At 49.8% G+C, this 17,051-nt stretch overlaps 10 protein-coding genes across 10 annotated transcripts; 6 read left to right on the forward strand and 4 right to left on the reverse strand.

Annotated features, from left to right (window-relative positions):
* Positions 1–582: 582 nt before the first annotated feature.
* On the forward strand, positions 583–1,669 carry BHQ10_007747 (uncharacterized protein; the record flags this gene model as incomplete). The annotated part of the gene is made up of 3 exons (XM_040880476.1): positions 583–912; positions 971–1,030; positions 1,082–1,669. 3 exons carry the CDS (start codon positions 583–585, stop codon positions 1,667–1,669), a joined length of 978 nt encoding a protein of 325 aa, XP_040736250.1.
* Positions 1,670–2,037: 368 nt separating this feature from the next.
* BHQ10_007748 (uncharacterized protein) lies at positions 2,038–3,219 on the reverse strand (the record flags this gene model as incomplete). The annotated part of the gene is made up of 2 exons (XM_040880477.1): positions 2,038–2,623; positions 2,672–3,219. The coding sequence occupies 2 exons, from the start codon at positions 3,217–3,219 to the stop codon at positions 2,038–2,040; spliced, it is 1,134 nt and encodes a 377-aa protein (XP_040736251.1).
* Positions 3,220–4,056: 837 nt separating this feature from the next.
* Positions 4,057–4,998, reverse strand: BHQ10_007749 (uncharacterized protein; the record flags this gene model as incomplete). Its single annotated transcript, XM_040880478.1, has 2 exons — positions 4,057–4,695; positions 4,744–4,998. 2 exons carry the CDS (start codon positions 4,996–4,998, stop codon positions 4,057–4,059), a joined length of 894 nt encoding a protein of 297 aa, XP_040736252.1.
* Positions 4,999–5,920: 922 nt separating this feature from the next.
* On the forward strand, positions 5,921–7,002 carry BHQ10_007750 (uncharacterized protein; the record flags this gene model as incomplete). The annotated part of the gene is made up of 3 exons (XM_040880480.1): positions 5,921–6,081; positions 6,209–6,326; positions 6,382–7,002. The coding sequence occupies 3 exons, from the start codon at positions 5,921–5,923 to the stop codon at positions 7,000–7,002; spliced, it is 900 nt and encodes a 299-aa protein (XP_040736253.1).
* Positions 7,003–7,417: 415 nt separating this feature from the next.
* BHQ10_007751 (uncharacterized protein) lies at positions 7,418–8,017 on the forward strand (the record flags this gene model as incomplete). Its single annotated transcript, XM_040880481.1, has 1 exon — positions 7,418–8,017. The coding sequence occupies one exon, from the start codon at positions 7,418–7,420 to the stop codon at positions 8,015–8,017; it is 600 nt and encodes a 199-aa protein (XP_040736254.1).
* A 427-nt stretch (positions 8,018–8,444) lies between these two features.
* On the forward strand, positions 8,445–10,137 carry BHQ10_007752 (uncharacterized protein; the record flags this gene model as incomplete). Its single annotated transcript, XM_040880482.1, has 5 exons — positions 8,445–8,454; positions 8,543–8,646; positions 8,704–8,871; positions 8,930–10,005; positions 10,056–10,137. 5 exons carry the CDS (start codon positions 8,445–8,447, stop codon positions 10,135–10,137), a joined length of 1,440 nt encoding a protein of 479 aa, XP_040736255.1.
* Positions 10,138–10,570: 433 nt separating this feature from the next.
* Positions 10,571–12,057, reverse strand: BHQ10_007753 (uncharacterized protein; the record flags this gene model as incomplete). Its single annotated transcript, XM_040880483.1, has 2 exons — positions 10,571–11,507; positions 11,558–12,057. 2 exons carry the CDS (start codon positions 12,055–12,057, stop codon positions 10,571–10,573), a joined length of 1,437 nt encoding a protein of 478 aa, XP_040736256.1.
* Positions 12,058–12,746: 689 nt separating this feature from the next.
* Positions 12,747–14,423, forward strand: BHQ10_007754 (uncharacterized protein; the record flags this gene model as incomplete). Its single annotated transcript, XM_040880484.1, has 1 exon — positions 12,747–14,423. The coding sequence occupies one exon, from the start codon at positions 12,747–12,749 to the stop codon at positions 14,421–14,423; it is 1,677 nt and encodes a 558-aa protein (XP_040736257.1).
* Positions 14,424–14,523: 100 nt separating this feature from the next.
* On the reverse strand, positions 14,524–15,101 carry BHQ10_007755 (uncharacterized protein; the record flags this gene model as incomplete). Its single annotated transcript, XM_040880485.1, has 2 exons — positions 14,524–14,688; positions 14,751–15,101. 2 exons carry the CDS (start codon positions 15,099–15,101, stop codon positions 14,524–14,526), a joined length of 516 nt encoding a protein of 171 aa, XP_040736258.1.
* An 812-nt stretch (positions 15,102–15,913) lies between these two features.
* On the forward strand, positions 15,914–16,938 carry BHQ10_007756 (uncharacterized protein; the record flags this gene model as incomplete). The annotated part of the gene is made up of 3 exons (XM_040880486.1): positions 15,914–16,024; positions 16,075–16,257; positions 16,309–16,938. The coding sequence occupies 3 exons, from the start codon at positions 15,914–15,916 to the stop codon at positions 16,936–16,938; spliced, it is 924 nt and encodes a 307-aa protein (XP_040736259.1).
* Positions 16,939–17,051: the final 113 nt, after the last annotated feature.

Below are 17,051 nucleotides of genomic sequence, written 5' to 3' on the forward strand. Positions count from 1 at the left end.
TAAGATGTCTTTCCCCTGCATTAGGGCAAGCAACACCGAACACCCCTTACATCGAAATTGTTTCATTATAATGATATCACCATCCAAGCTCCTAATTAATATACTATTCAAGATAATCGAACCAATTAGTATTGTCTTTGGCATCGCACTATTGATTTAAGCATGACGCTGGGGATTGGTCTTCAGCATCATGCAGGCAAAAGAGCCGCATATTGATCGTTTTACTTTAGAGGCCTGTCATCCAAAACCAAATCACGATCGACCATCGTATTCCGTGCTGCCTTGCATGGCTCATTTTGTTGGATTGGTATCAGCAGAGAGTCTGTCGCTGTGATGCTTATGTCCGTTTTGGGTCGAAATTGTCCAACACGACGAAAAGCAAATCCGCCATTCTCCGAAATCGAGCCCTGGGTCGTACTGGACATAAAAGGGCTCGCAGGATCCCATTTTCTAAAATCCTTATTCATAGCAAAACAAGCAAGCAAGCGAACAGCCATTCTTTCAAATCTCCAACTATCAGTCACTCTTTTCTCGTTCCTGCTTTCGACAATTAAGTTTGCTTTTTTGAAACCAACTATCAAAATGAAGTACACAACCGCACTCACCTTCCTCCTCGCCTTCGGGCCTGCGACCAGCGTCCTCGCTGCTCCTCTGACCCAGGGACCTGCCTCAGCCCTGACGGCTGGTCCTGCTCCTGAAGGACAAGCTCCTCCCGGGGGACGACCCGCTCCTGGAGGACCTGCTCCTAGCGGACAAGCTGCTCCCGGGGGACAACCCGCAGGATCTACTGCCGGAGGGCAAACTGCTCCGGCGCCGAGTGGCTCGTCGTCGGAGGCATTGAATGGAGCCTCGATGGGAAATGAAGGTGTGTTAGACAAGGTTGAGAAGATTTTGAAGGATCTCGCCAGCGGTGTAAGCCTCCTTGGTCGATGCTAGTGGAAAGAAAGGTTGATGCTGACAGAACGTATAGCTGCGCAAGAGAAGCATCATTGAAGAAGTCGGACAGGCTGCAAAGTTGACCTTGGATAGCGTGAGTTTTACTTCTTACATGGTCATCCTAGCTTTCGCTAACAGTGCGTAGACCAGCAAGCTCCTCAACGGCGAAAGCTCCGGCAGTCAGAGCTCTTACAACACCCAGTCCACTGATCCAGATGCCCTGCCTTCTTCAGGTTCCACGACTGGCAACAACCAAGCTACCTCTGCTACAGGTCCAACTCCTCCAACTCCGCCAGCACCAGTGTCGAAGGGTTCCTCCTCTGGCTCCTCATCTGGTTCTGGCTCCGGCTCCGGCTCCGGCTCCCAACTCAGCAAACTCCTTAGTGGCCGCTCTCTTACTGACGAAATCGACCCCCTCAACACCTCCGGCTCAACAGCACCCATTTCCAGCTCCGCTGGTGAACCTTCTTTCCCTGGTTCTCCTGTCCACGCAACCAAGGGATCCAATCCTGTAGGAAGCGTCGCCCCTCTCGATACACAGAAGCAGAACACCGAGGAGGACAAGAAGGAGAAGGAAGGCCCCAACAACGGAACTGCTGCCACTGATCCACTCTACCTTACACCTGAAGAAATCGAGGCGCTGGAGACGGTGCTTGCGTCTCAGTCCCAGGGTCAGGCCAAGGGCAAGGGCGAGGGAGCCGGTGCCGGTGTGCCTGGGTTGAGCAACGCGTAAACGAGGGCCAGTAAGATGACGCTCGGACTAATGGACCTTCTCTTCTTTATCTCTTTTGATATTTTTTTATTCTTCTACGAGACGTTTTGTTGTTTTGTTATTATTACTTCGCTTCTTCGATCTCTTATGACTCATTAGACTACATTTATTTCGTTTCGATGTTGACATACATAGTTAGTTCACAGTATTTGTCAATGGCAGATTTAGGGTTTCTCTATCTTCAACCTCTCTATCTTCATCTCACAGGTTTCTTGGACAAACATATATCAAGGGCGTGAGTATCAAGGGCGTGAGTATCATTCTGACTTGCTAAATCAAATGCGTAAATAAGGACCAACTCCCAAACATATCTGCACATCATATTCAGTCTAAACACCCATCGTGAAATCATGCTCTATACCCGGCGTAACACTCGAAATAAATTTCAAAAACACAACCAAATACTGATCCACGCGAATCGCGGCCTGGAACTCGTCTTCTTCCGACTGACTGCCGTCGTTCTGAAGGACTTCCCATTCATCGCCCATCATCGCATTGTTGTTTGGTGAACTTCCGTCTTGGAGTTTGCGTTGTCGGTCGGCGAGAGACAAGTTTTTAGTATCGTCGACCAATCCCTCCAGACCGCTGTCGAATTTGATGTTTGTTGCCTCGTCGGCGGAACGGGCTTTCTTTAGCTTCTGGCGGCGGATCTTGAGGGCTGCGTCTGCGCGGTCTAGGAGAATCTTCATGACGGAGGCGTGTTGGCATGGATGGACGGTGGCCATGGGCACGCTGGTGTCGAACCAGGGGAAATCTTCTAATGTGACTGTTTTGTCTTTGTAGTCGCCGACAATGTCTTCCATCATTAGGTGTGGGGGTAGTGGTTCGGAGGGGGAGAGGTAGCCTGATAGATAAAGTCGGGGTGTGCGGTAGTAGTTGGCGTATGTGATGTAGAGATTATATGTTCGCAGGGGACTGAAGTTATCGTTAGTGTGTTCTAACTTATAGATAATGGAGACTTACGCTGTGGTCCCCGACTGGCCTGAGGAAGGATCACGAATAATAGCCTCCTCATCGTCATCGTCATCCTCCATATCCGGAATCTCATCCTCATCCTCTCCCTGCTCACTGACATTACCGGCCTCATCAACAGTCCGCACATCCTTCCTCTTCGCTTCCTGCGTATCGGCATACTCCCTCTTCCCACCTGTCTGTAACCATCCGTCGTCGTCACCGTCGCCACCGCTACTCCCCGGTCCGGCGCGAAGCATATCTTTGATGATTACATCCTCCTGCAAATCACCCGCGAAATTATCATTCAGCCGCCGATGACAAGGCACTCCACGAGTGACTAGATATTGTTTTCCGGGAGGTAGAAAAGGCACTCGTTGAGCGGGCGTCGATGCATCTGCCCATTGCCACGAGGGGAACTTGAAGACGAGATAATCACCGGCAGCGACGAACTCCTCTGGTGTGATTTTGCCGGTTTCGCGAAATGTGGATGTATGCGTTACAGGGGTGATCCAGTCGCGCCATGTGGACCATGTTTGGTGGATGAGGTTTTTGGACATATTGTCTCGCCTTGTCTTGGAGATGGCGATCGCGATGGCGTATCAACCGTTATCGCGAGTAATGCGGGGTAGGTTCTTTATCAAGTGGTGTCGTTGGAGGTCTGTATTGGATTTGGTGTTGGCAAATGGATTTTTTGACTTGGTAAGACGGTGACTCGATCTTTGAGAAATGAAAGAGAGTTGATGTAATGAAGGAGTAGGCAGATGATGAATGGGGAGCGAACCTCGTGAGGGGTCGGGGATGAAGGCTCGGGCTGTCCAGGCGGTCTAGCGGGTGCCTACAGCATGGCTCGCTGTTATTGGCGTCACCATGGGCTTCAACTACTGTACAGTACGCTTATTTCTCTGAAAAGAATAAATACTGGGTGAACATACTCGGTTTTTCGTATTCTGGCTGTTGTCTGTGTCTGTAAAAGTAACAAACCATGCTTTGTAGTCAGCTGACTACAGCTGATGCTGATGTAGATTTAGATGTAGATGTCACCTGCATCCATCACGTTTCGGAAACACCAGCATTACCACTGTCCCAACAATTGTCAAAAGACATGTGTATGGAGCATTTATGCCAGTGATCTGTCGCTCTATGTCATGTAAAGAACCAGCTAGCAGCAATTATCCATCTTGTAGCGCCGCGAAGAGCTTAGAGGCGAAACTCGTAGTATGAGCTCGTTAGCGATAGTAGGAGCTGTATATCTCGCTGGCTTTGCCGAGTACAGGTTTGACATCTTTCGTATTTGCAAGCGCAACTCGAACCATCAGTTGAACAAAGCTGACAAGTACCAAGAGTGTTGCAATCCGATCGCATGAGAGCTCGTGCTCTCATGTCCCAGTCGTAGTTCATTCGCCTTCTTGTGACTGTCGTTGCTGAAGTTCCTTTTCAACACCCTCAACAACCAGAGGTATAGTCTTGCCCTTCCAAGCTTCCTTCTCCGCCTTCGCAAATTTTTCCATACTGTTCATCGCAACCACCAAGAAACCCAGCTCCTCACGATCGACATCAAACACCTCCCACCATTCATCTTCCGCTAGTTTTACACCAACTTCGCGCGCAGCAAGGTAAATAGCGGCAACGGCCAAGGCATTAGGCTGATGTGTTACATAAAGTAACTGCGGCGATAAAAGCGACGCATTCAGATGCTCAAAAACTCGTTTGCCAAGAGCGCTCGATGCCGCATTGATGGTTTGTAGATATGTAAGCGCAATCGTATGAGGAATAACGACGTGAGTGTTGAAGCCGAGAGTACGAAGGATTATCGTCTCTGTTTTAAGAAGCGTCATGCGCTGAGATTGATAGCCTCCCTCGGAAAGGTAATAGGTCTCTGGTTTGGGTTTGCCGTCGACACCGGAGGGATTGACGAACCATAAGGGGGACGCTTGTTTCGATAAAAGGTAATTGTAGGCGTTGAGAACGGAGCGAGGCGACGTGGGATGGAAGGATAGCTTGGCTATTAGATAGAGAGAAGCTGCAGATATGTCCTGTCGAAGTCAGAATTTGATCCAATAACTGGCAGTTCAGCGACTTACCTTTGCAGAATGTATCGCAAAGCTTCCACCATCGGGGCCAATCCAGAATCGTGTGAAAATCACGATTGACTGAGTAATAGCATCTTGAGGAAGCCGTAGCAGTACACCAGCTGCTTGCGTGAGTAATGCACCTGCAAAGCGAATTGACGATTCTAGGTCAGATGGAATGCCATCGAGAGAGGAGGACGAGCTCGATAATTGTGCCGGTGTTGCGAGAGCATTGGTGAGGCTCTCCAGGGTGAGAGCTGAAGTCATGGTGGTGGTGTCTAGGAAGAAAGAGCTCAATGCGAATATTTGTTTAGGCGGAAAGCGGCGCTGCCGATCGTCGACCTTAGATCTCACAAACCACCGCCACCGTTCTATTCGAACCGACTGCTATCGTGCTCTGCTTTGACAGCTATGATACAACGTGCTCTCGAACCAACGGAGTTCAATCCTGAGCGTATCAGTCGTCGATGTTTCGAATTGCAAGATGACGGCCTACGCGCTGATGTACAGCCACATCACCGAGAATGCTTTCCACCCGACTGTGGCGGTGCGTGGTATCGCCAACCTGAACAGGCAGAACACAGCCTAGCTTTGTTCCGATGTCTGACTGGTTGTTGAGCGACACTGCATTATATTCATCTGATGTCCAGGTTGCTCAAATTATTGGTTCGAGTGCATGCCAACACTGTCTCGAGTCAACCTAACGCACATCGTCCGTGGTTTAAATGGGAATCACTCAGATCGTGATATCTTGACTATATCTCGACTACTTTGAACATACTCTGTATCTTAATACTGCGACTGACAAGATTAAGCTTCTGTGGTTAAAAGCCATTTCAAACGACATCACGCTCGACTTTTGGCATGTCACAATTTCCTAACACGCCAGAGTCAATATTGCCTCGCTCTGACTCGCGAAACCCAGCTTCAACATGTCGAGGTATCACTGTGAATGGAAAGCCATGTCGTCGCACCTTGGCAGCCTCCACTGCTCCGAAAGGAGTCGTTGCAATACTGAAAGGCCAGCGGCAACTTGACCCGACTGTTCTCTACTGCTGGCAGCATAAGAATCAAGCTCCACAAACACTTGATCTTTCAGTCCGGAGCAAACAAGCACAGGTCACGGCTGTAGCTAGAAAGACTAGCATTGAGAGCTTGGTGGAGAGATTGGGAATACTCGAGGTCAGTGATGGCCAACGTCAACAAGGCAGTCATACCGAACGGGGTGCCAGACATCAGAGGATTCAGTCCGACAGAAACTCTAAGTCTGAGAGAAGACAAGTGCAACAAAGCTCATTGTGCTGTTTCACCACAGTGGATGACTCCGAATATTCGCCAGCAGCAAAACGAGTGAGTTCAAGATATGGGCATTCACAAGAAAAGCCCTTAGCTTCTCGACCTCCGACAACACCACAACGGCCTGTCTTTGTTCGAGATCCCCGATCAAGGGAGTCACCAACCATTCAACAACGGTCAGCTCCAGTTACACCACGGCGGTGGTCCGAGACCCCACAGCGAGCAACTCCACGAAACGATCGATCACAGTACCTAGGGACACCTACCAGACCTTCACTTCCGAGCACACCCAATTCACAGTCATCACAAACCCGGCCATTATTGTCATTGATACCGGAGCATCTCAGTCCTCAGACTACAGCGCTTTTGCTGACCGAGCTCTCGAAACCAATTTCAAGCGCAGATGATGAAGGGTACATTTACATTTTCTGGGTGACGCCTCAGAAACCAGACTCGGTAGAAGCGCCGCCGCGAGACATTGCTTTGAACTTACTCCCGCCTCCGGGTCGACCAAGCCATTCTCGTCGGACAAGTGATGCCCTGCGCGCCGCACAAGCGATTGACCCTCGCTCCAAAGGAACTGCTGGTCAACCAGGAACCATTCGTCTTAAGATCGGGCGCACAAGCAATGTCCATCGCCGGTTGAATGAATGGTCAAAACAGTGCTCCCACAATCTCACATTGATCCGCTATTACCCCTATACCAATTCCTCACCATCACCATCACCGTCTCCCGCTCGGAATCCGGATAGTGGACAATCCCAGGGACACGGCCGACGGGTGCCTCATGTCCATCGTGTCGAGAGATTGATCCATATTGAGCTGGCTGATCAGCGGGTCAAGGGCGAGGGCCCATGTGCTCAATGCAATAAAGAGCACAGGGAATGGTTTGAATTCAGTGCTACCAAGGATGCCTTGAAGATTGTGGATGACTGTGTCAGACGCTGGATTACATGGGGAGAGCAGCATACATGATGATATGTCGATACGAATATTAGAGAGTGCATGTTTGGTGTTTTGTTTAGCATCGGAAGCGTTGTCTTTTGGTCATGCGAGTAATCGTTCACATACCGTACCGGTTTCGATTAAATCAAATGAGATTTAAACTCATCATTAGGATTTTGCGTACACTTTAGATAAGTCAAATGAAGAATAAAAATATTTAAGTTCTTATCAAGTCTTCAAAGATATGATATCGGCATGTGACTATGACGGAATTCTATTGGAGTAAGCAAACCAGACGGAATCGTGCATCTCCAATTTTCGCTTTACATGATCTTCAACACAACAATATCGAACTCCATGATGTCTTCTTAACATTTATTATTATTTTGGGTATTCAAGTTCTTCTTCTGTATTTAAGTCCTGCATTTGAGCGATCGAAAACAGCATGTCCACAGAAGCGTCACAAAACGATATCATGTCTACAGCCAGGTCGAGACTGGCTGCGATCTTGCAATCAACTTGGACCCAGGTCAGCACAACAGTTAATGAAAATTTACCGCCCGAGACTCGAGAAAAGATAAAGCAAAATCTGGTTGTCTTTGCACGATCACGTCCCATACTTGCCACGCTTATTCTATCACAACTCGCATTCTCGGGCATCCCACTGCTCTTATTCATCGTTCTTACCGCCGGCATATTCATCTTCAGTCTGGCCGCCGCCCTCGTCTTGGGTGTACTCAGTGCATTGATGGTTACGCTGTTTTGCATGGGATTGGGCTCATTGATTCTTGTTCCGACCTTGTTTGTCACTACGCTCACGGCAGGCGGGATCTGGCTTTGGGGCTGGGGKTTGTATTATGTTGTGCAATGGGTTGGTAGTGGTGATACGGCGCTGTTGACTAGGCTCAGCTTGCTACTGATTCCTCAGAGGCCGGAAAAGCCGGAGAAGTCAGAGAAGTATGGGGGAAATGGATATGGCGGGCAAGATGTGAAGGTGTCATCCGAGTCTAATGGACAGTTTGAGAAGCAAGTCAATGAAATCTGAGCATGGACTGAATCAGCAGTGTCAATATGAGTCATCTTCTTGATTCTCTTCTAGCCAAGTAGACAGAACATAGCTGAACAGTTTGTTCAAGTCCATACACTGTATAAAAAGTTGTAACAGTGTCCTCTTGCTGATTGGCGCAGGGCAGCTGCTAGCGGCTCCGCGGGGAGGGCTCAAGGCGGCCTAGCGCAGGGAACTGGCCAGCAAGGCAAGACACACTTTCCACCTCGTCCAAATCTCCCCTTCCTGAATCAATTCCTCTGCTACTCTACGCATATCTATCCTTTTCCTCCGATCCCTCCTTTTATAGTTTCCTTTTTCTCTTCTCGGCCCTGGTCGATACCAGTTCTCACTCTTTCTGCTGGGATTGAAGTACAGGTTTCTTCTTTAATCATTTAATTCCCCTGTTGACAGCACAACCGTCGCCATGAGCGGACGTGAGTTCTCCATCCCAGCACGCGACCAGCCATGGCTGTGGCCTGCGCGCTTCATACATCTATCAATTGATCGCTAACATGCCAGCAGTACGCTTCCTCGATCTGATCAAACCCTTCACGCCCCTCCTCCCGGAGGTGGCTGCCCCCGAGACCAACAAGGTGCCTTTCAACCAAAAGCTCATGTGGACTGGGGTACGTCGTTCATCGTCTGTCGCAAGGTGTCCCGAATATTGCTGACGATCTATGTAGTTGACCTTGTTGATCTTCTTGGTTATGAGTCAAATGCCGTTGTACGGTATCGTGTCCTCTGACACTTCCGATCCTCTTTACTGGCTCCGTATGATGTTGGCCAGTAACCGTGGTACGCTGATGGAATTGGGTATCACACCCATTATCTCTTCTGGCATGGTTTTCCAGGTATGTACTTAGTCGACATCCGACCAATTGACCGTAAAACATCCGCTAAATATAATAGCTTCTTGCCGGAACCCACCTCATCGACGTCAACCTCGACCTCAAGACCGACCGTGAATTGTACCAGACCGCCCAGAAACTCTTTGCCATCATCTTGTCCTTCGGTCAAGCCTGTGTTTACGTTCTTACTGGTCTCTATGGCCAGCCCAGTGACCTCGGCGCCGGTATCTGCGTTCTTTTGATCGTGCAGTTGGTCGTCGCCGGTCTCGTCGTCATTCTTCTCGATGAATTGCTCCAGAAAGGTTACGGTCTTGGAAGTGGTATCTCCCTCTTCATTGCCACCAACATCTGCGAGTCCATTGTCTGGAAGGCTTTCTCTCCCACCACCATCAACACCGGTCGTGGCCCCGAATTCGAGGGTGCTATCATTGCTCTCTTCCACTTGCTCTTGACCTGGCCCGACAAGCAGCGTGCCTTGCAGGAGGCTTTCTACCGCCAGAACCTCCCCAATGTCATGAACCTCTTGGCCACTCTCTTGGTTTTCGCCGCTGTTATCTACCTCCAGGGTTTCCGAGTTGAGATCCCCGTCAAGTCCTCTCGCCAGCGTGGTATGCGCGGATCTTACCCCATCCGTTTGTTCTACACCTCCAACATGCCCATCATGCTCCAGTCGGCTCTCTGCTCCAACGTCTTCCTGATCAGCCAGATGCTCTACTCCCGTTTCTCTGACAACCTTTTGGTCCGTCTTTTGGGTGTCTGGGAGCCTCGCGAGGGATCCGCTCAGCTCTACGCCGCCTCCGGTATCGCTTACTACATGTCTCCTCCTCTCAACTTCAAGGAAGCTCTCTTGGACCCTGTCCACACCGCTGTCTACATTGCCTTCATGCTCGTTGCTTGCGCTCTTTTCTCCAAGACCTGGATTGAGGTTTCTGGCTCCGCTCCTCGTGACGTTGCCAAGCAACTCAAGGATCAGGGTTTAGTCATGGCCGGTCATCGTGAGCAGAGCATGTACCGGGAGCTCAAGCGTGTTATTCCTACCGCTGCCGCTTTTGGTGGTGCCTGCATTGGTGGTCTATCCGTTGCTTCCGATCTTCTCGGTGCTTTGGGCAGCGGTACTGGTATTTTGCTTGCCGTTACGTAAGTACTTCGCATATCACCTATTTAGGCACCTCGCTAATTATATATAGTATCATCTATGGCTACTTTGAAATTGCTGCCCGAGAAAGTGACTTTGGCGCAGGCCTCCGAGGTCTCGTCCCAGGCAACTAAACAGAAATCTTACAACTTTCCCTTTAACGTTATATGGGACCAAGAAGGTTGTTTGAATTTCTCTTCTTTTTCATCTTCGTTCTGTCACACGAAAGACTTAACATTCTGTTTTCTGTTTAAATATACAGTAAAACAAATCATAGCATTTCGATTACCTACGGTTATGATATGATTGTCATACTATGGTCGGGTTGAGGCCGAAAAGTGTCCGTTGAAATCAATCATCTTTATGGTGTTGCTGTTTGCTGTGCATTGGGAATGTATTGGTCGTAGCTGTACAGTATGTGTGTTTTATGTTGGTTACATTTGCTGGTGTATTATTTATTTGTTTTTCTAGGTAAGTAGGGAATTGAATGTAAGAAGAAATGAATTGATATATATATATAAATTTCTATCCCGGAGAGACTCGATACACTGTCTAGGTATAGATAGCTCAAGTCCGATAGTCACCGTTAATAGTAACATACTCATGGCTAAAATCACAGAACCAGTACACAGCTTCCTCTCCTCCAAGACCCCGTTCCCCCTTCTCACCACCACCAAGATCAACAATGATCTCCAAATCCTCATCCTGCAATATAGCACTTGCGCGCTCCTCATCCACAACCTCAGGCTCCCCATTCACCAACAGCCGCAGGATAGGCGAGCCGTCGACAGGCTTGAAACTGACGCTCGTACGTTCGGGGACAACTGTGCCCTCAGTAACGCCATCTGCATATCCTACTGCGCACAGGATACGGCCCCAATTCGCGTCTCGTCCGTACAGCGCGGTTTTGACGAGCGGTGACCGCGCGATCGTCGACGCAATGCGGCGCGCGGAATCGTAGCAGGGCGAATTCTGGACGCGGACAGTCACGAATTTCGTTGCGCCTTCACCGTCGCGCACGACGAGTTGAGAGAGTGATTGAGCGAAAGAGGTGAGCACTTTTTGTAGCGCGGCGTAGTCTGCTGATGTTGCTGTAGATGGTGATGATGGTGCAGTGACGGGTTGGCCGCCGGCCGCGCCGTTGGCGAGGAATGCGATTGTGTCGTTTGTGCTTGTGTCGCCGTCAATTGAAATGGAGTTGAAGGAGCGGGAGACGGCGTGTAGCAGAAGTGGTTTCATTGCGGAGGCGTCGACTGGGGCGTCGGTGCATAGGACGCCAAGTAGTGTGGCCATGTTGGGGTGGATCATACCCGCGCCTTTGGTCATGCCGGCCAGACTATAAGTGATTCCGGGCGACGATGGCAGGGTGAATGTCTGGGAGATGAGTTTGGGGAATGTATCGGTTGTGCAGATTGCGCGGGCTGTGGCGAGCCAAGCGTTGTGGGTGTTGGCGAGGTTGGAATGGGCGGTAGGGATTTTGTCGAGGATTTTGGTTATGGGGAGTCTGTCAAACGTTTAGCTCTGTAGTTGGCACTGAGGGCAATGAAAATGTACCTCTGACCAATGACGCCGGTACTCATGACGAGAGTACTTGGCTCCGAAGTACCATTACACTCATCCACCTTCGTAGCCATACTCCGCGCATCCTCCAAACCACCTTTTCCCGTAACAGCATTCGCGCATCCAGAATTGATAACAACCGATTGAATCCCGTTGCCCTTCCGCTGCTCCAAGGTCAATTTACTAACCTGCACAGGCGCGGCTTGGAACTTGTTCGTCGTAAACACCGCTGCTGCCGCGGTACATGGCTCATCAGACGAAATGAGAGCCAAGTCTGGGTATTTCGTATTCGAGGCTTTGACGCCGACATGAGTGCCCGAAACGCGGAAGCCCTTGGGGTACGTGCCAGATGAGGGAATGTGTTTTCGTTTTGGTTCGGGGATGGTAGTGTCTTGGAGGATGTTGTAGAGGCGGATTTGGCCGCGGCGAGTTGCGGAGATAATGAAGGAGTTTGTTACGGGACCGAGAGGTCCTACTTTTGCGAGGAGGACCATTTTGTCTATCTCCCGCGCATAGGAAACGAGGACGGTCTTGTCCGAAGTGATATAACCTTCCCTCGCAGTGGTATGACTCACCGCACGTATCGCCTGGTGGAGTCGACCACACTGTATAGTAGTGTCCCTTGCTCAATTATAGAGTATAGCCAAATCTGAAATCAAGAAGTCAGTCGGAAAGTGTCTGATTGTGCGAATCCTGAGTTTTGTGAATTTATAGCTTCATTGTGCAGCTCCGAAATCGCTGTTTGTCTTTGGGGAACTCAATTGCTCGACAATTCGCGCATATATCACAAATMCCTCAATTTTATAGACTCACCCAAGCCAATAAGATAGAGAGCACTTCTTGCAAACCACAATTTGAGTGATTTTTGTCCCGCTTTCGCCTTCCTGAGTAAAGAAAGAAAGATAAGGTGAAATGCGATTATTTTGTGGATGAAAGACTAGGCCCAAACGGGAAAGATAGATGGCTTGAAGTCTCGCGCTCCTATTGGCTTGTCTGAAGGTCTCAGGCTTGTTTCCCTTGCAGCTTTCACGCATGCCTTTCTCCGAGTGCCCTTTTGAGTGTCCAGTCAAGGCTCTAGTTGCTTGATCAAGGGGATCGTCTAAACTATGGTATGCTGTTTTTCGCTCAAGGATATTACCTTTATCTTTCTTTTTGATAGGCAGGTTTGATCTTACACTGAACAATGAAGCGCAAAGCAGCAGATTCTCCGAATGGGAACCACGCCAACAACAACGACGATAATAACAATGACTTGCCCGCAGCGTCCACTCCGAAACGGCAGAAACGAGGTCCCGGACCTGATACAGCCTTGAGAGTGAATGGCCACGGATTGAATGGCGACGTCGTCACCCCGTCGAAACGAGCGCGAAACACGCCGAAAAAGGTCGATACGTTGACTGCGTCTGGGCTCAAGACGCCGACACACAAGGCAAAGGCGAAGTCTTTATTTACGACACCGAAGAAAGATGCTATAGCTACACCATCGAAAGTCAGAAACGCCGACCGGTCGGCTAAGAAGAAGAGTGCAAAGATACTGCTCGAGCAGGACGATGAAAATACCTGGGACGGCGCGGATAAGCTCGCAGAAGAGATTCTCGAGGACGACAACCCGAAAATAAATGGTGTGATTGAGACAACCGAGAAAGATAGCGAAGCTCCAGCTGCCGAACCGCCCGTAAAGCGCAGAGCAGGTCGACCTAAAGGCGCAAAGAATAAACGATCACCGACTCCAGAGGGAGACATACCGCCTCACGAACGATATTTTTTCCAGAATCGACCGGGGCCCCCGAACACGTCGAACAATAATCTGAACAAAGTCTCGCTGCTGGCACATGACGAATATTTCGAGTTGCTCGGCCGACACGATGATACCTTTAGCGAGGAGAAGGAATTGCTGCTCAATATTCATCGTCGCTCGTTTCCTCAATGGAACTTTGAGTTTGATGAAAAGTTTAATATTTGTTTATATGGATATGGCTCSAAGAGGGGACTGGKACAGAAATTCGCCGACTGGTTATATGGATCCAAGTCGCACCAACCTATAATTATAGTCAATGGCTACGCTCCGAATACCTCTGTCAAGGCGATACTCACTGCGATTGCGACTGCTGTATGCGGAGAGGATGTGCCCTCTAAAATCGGCGGGACACCCAGTGAGGCACTCGAATTTTTACAATCGGCTCTACAGTCCCGGAAAACGCCCATAACGGTATTAATCAATTCGATAGACGCGCCGCCCTTACGCAGACTTGCACATCAAGCGCAACTGGCTCGACTAGCTGCGCTACCTAATGTCAATGTGCTAGCTACTGTTGACACGCCCAATTTTCTGACCATGTGGGATGTCAGTCTACGCGATCAATTTAACTTTGTGTTCCACGACTGCACCACGTTTGCGCCCATGGATGCGGAGATGAATGTTGTGGATGAAGTCAACAATCTACTCGGAAAGAAAGGTCGACGCGTGGGTGGCAGAGAAGGAGTAGCGTTCGTGCTGAAGAGTTTACCGGAAAATGCCCGCAACCTTTATCGATTACTCCTTACAGAAGTCCTTACGCTACAATACAGCGACGGCAATGGAGGGTTCAGCGATGACGAGGATGGTCAGGAGCAGACTACTCAAACACAACAAAAAGGTAGCCGGCGTGAAGAGCCCGGTATTGAGTTTAGGATGCTGTATCAGAAAGCGGCTGAGGAGTTCATTGCGTCGTCTGAGATGATGTTCCGCACGTTGTTGAAGGAGTTCTATGACCATCAAATGGTCACTTCGCGGATGGATGCGACCGGGACCGAGACGCTTAGTATTCCTTTGTCGCGAGAAGAGATGGAGGGTGTGCTGGAGGATTTGGTGTTGAGTTAGTTATACCCTTGTATTTTTGACACATAGCATTCCAGCATGTAGCGATAGATTCCAGTGTATCTTATGAACATTTGACTCATCACCCTTCACAGTTGTAGAATCAACTGTAGTCCGCAAAACTAGCAAAAGCAGCAAACGCCATTGTTGACCCAAAGCTGACTTTGAAGGGCACATTCTCCCTTGTCGCGCGCTGTAGATCGAATCTCTTTACGTATTTTTGTAGTGTGTTTACAGGGACGATGTTGTATCCTCTCGACGCGGCCCACTATCACAGTCAGCACCAAAGTTGGTCGTGTAATTTGGCCGTGGTAAAGTTAGGAGACAAACCTCAATAAGCACAATACCAACCCCCAACACAAATACCAACGCCTTGGAGAATACTCTCAACCCTAGACCAGTTGCTAACCCCAGTACACTCCCCAGACTGATCTGTCGCATGTATCGCGCATTCAAGAGACCTGTGCCAGGCTGCGAGCTACCGGTCCGACCTTGTTTTGCAGCTAGTCCTGAGCCGGCAAGAGAATATCCCGATTCCGGAGAGGCGTTCTGGTTGTAATAGGGCGCGGTGTATTGGCATTGGACTGGTGCAGCGCGGAAGGGGGAGGATGGGACGAGGAGGGAGAGGCCAATGCCGGTGCCGATGAGGACGGGACGGAGACTTGATAAGAGGAACGACATTTTGATTTGTTTCTACTATGTAAGTAAGTAATTGAATATGCTGAATATTCAATGGGTGTTATGAGTGTAGGAAGTAGTGAGATCTCAAGTGTCTACTATGTGAGATGTAAGAAGAGTACCTAGACTTGACGTCACATCTGGAAGCCGAGCGAGCCAATCACACGCGCGAATTGCCTCAGGTGTCTCTAGCTCGACTAAGCCAGTTACGGCTAGCTCCTCTGCTAAGTGCCTGAGGATCTTTCTTCTCCTGCTTCTTCTTATTTCCCATCTCAGATCCTCACCTTGATCTTGCCTCCCTGCTCACTCCAGTCTCCAGCAAAAAGTGGCTCGGTACAGGCACTCTCATCGGGCGAATGGCAGTACCCGAAACAGTATATGGTGCCGCTTATCGATTGGCTGTTTGATCCGCCGTGTTTCCCTCGGAGAACTCTGTCCAATCATCGCCGCCTCCAAGAGGGTCGGGCGATCAGACATGATTTGCGCTGCCTCCGCGGGGTTGCACCACTTCTCCTATGGTCCTACCCATGGTTGTTTGACAATGTTTGTTCTGGACCATGTGGTAATATTTTTCTTTCATGTGCGGCTTCGGACGAGTCAGATTTTAGTGATTGATCGCTGGGTAGACTCGGATGTTTTCCGGAGGAACGTGACTCATCGTAGATTTATAGTCCCCGGTGAGGGGATACCTTTCACCTTTTGTACTTACATAGACCAAGGCATTTATCACAATCCAATCCATTCATTCATTCAATCTCAAATTCTCTATTCCACACCGTTCGTCTCTTTCCACTTCTCTTCAAACATATCACGCAATGGCTGCGCAACAGAACGGTGGCAATGCTGTCCCCGATTTCACCGTCAAGGCTGGTCTGGCTCAGATGCTGAAAGGCGGCGTGATCATGGACGTCGTCAATGCCGAACAGGTGAGCTCTTTCTTCTTTTCTTCTGGTAAACAATGCATTGACGTGTATAGGCCCGCATCGCTGAAGAAGCCGGTGCCGCAGCCGTTATGGCCCTCGAGCGAGTCCCCGCCGATATCAGAGTCGAAGGTGGCGTTGCTCGCATGTCCGACCCATCCATGATCAAAGACATCATGTCCGCAGTTACCATCCCCGTCATGGCCAAAGCCCGAATTGGTCACTTTGTCGAATGCCAGGTAGCCCCCTCCTTGTGGCATTCATCCTACTATGCTTGCTAACTGTACAAGATCCTCGAAAGCATCGGAGTAGACTACATTGACGAATCCGAAGTCCTCACCCCTGCGGACGACAAATACCACGTCAAAAAATCCACCTTCAAAGTCCCTTTCGTCTGCGGCTGCCGGAACCTCGGCGAGGCGCTTCGCCGTATCTCCGAGGGTGCAGCCATGATCCGCACAAAGGGTGAAGCAGGCACCGGCGACGTCGTCGAGGCCGTTAAGCATATGCGCACCGTCAATGATCAGATTTCGCGCGCTCGCGGTATACTCTTGGCCTCGTCGGACCCAGAGATTGAGCTGAGGGCTTATGCGCGCGAACTCGAGGTTCCGTATGAATTGCTGCGCGAAACAGCTGAGAAGGGTAGATTGCCCGTCGTCAATTTCGCGGCTGGAGGTGTCGCGACGCCTGCCGATGCGGCGCTCATGATGCAATTGGGTTGTGATGGTGTATTCGTCGGATCGGGGATTTTCAAGTCTGGTGATGCGCGCAAGAGGGCCAAGGCGATCGTGCAGGCTGTTACGCATTATAATGATGCTACGGTGCTGGCGCAGGTTAGTGAGGGGTTGGGTGAGGCGATGGTCGGGATTAATGTGTCGCAGATGGATGCGAAGGATAAGTTGGCTGGGCGGGGGTGGTAGTGTTATCTACTGCAACATTTGTTAGAGGTCCTGCCTAAAAGTCGTTTATATGGCGTTAAGCGGTGGAAAGAATTTTGTTCAGCATGCATGCATGAGATTACGACACTGGCGTG

The sequence above is a fragment of the Talaromyces amestolkiae genome (genome assembly GCF_001896365.1).
Source record: "Talaromyces amestolkiae strain CIB chromosome Unknown scaffold16.1, whole genome shotgun sequence".
Lineage (NCBI taxonomy): Eukaryota > Fungi > Ascomycota > Eurotiomycetes > Eurotiales > Trichocomaceae > Talaromyces > Talaromyces amestolkiae.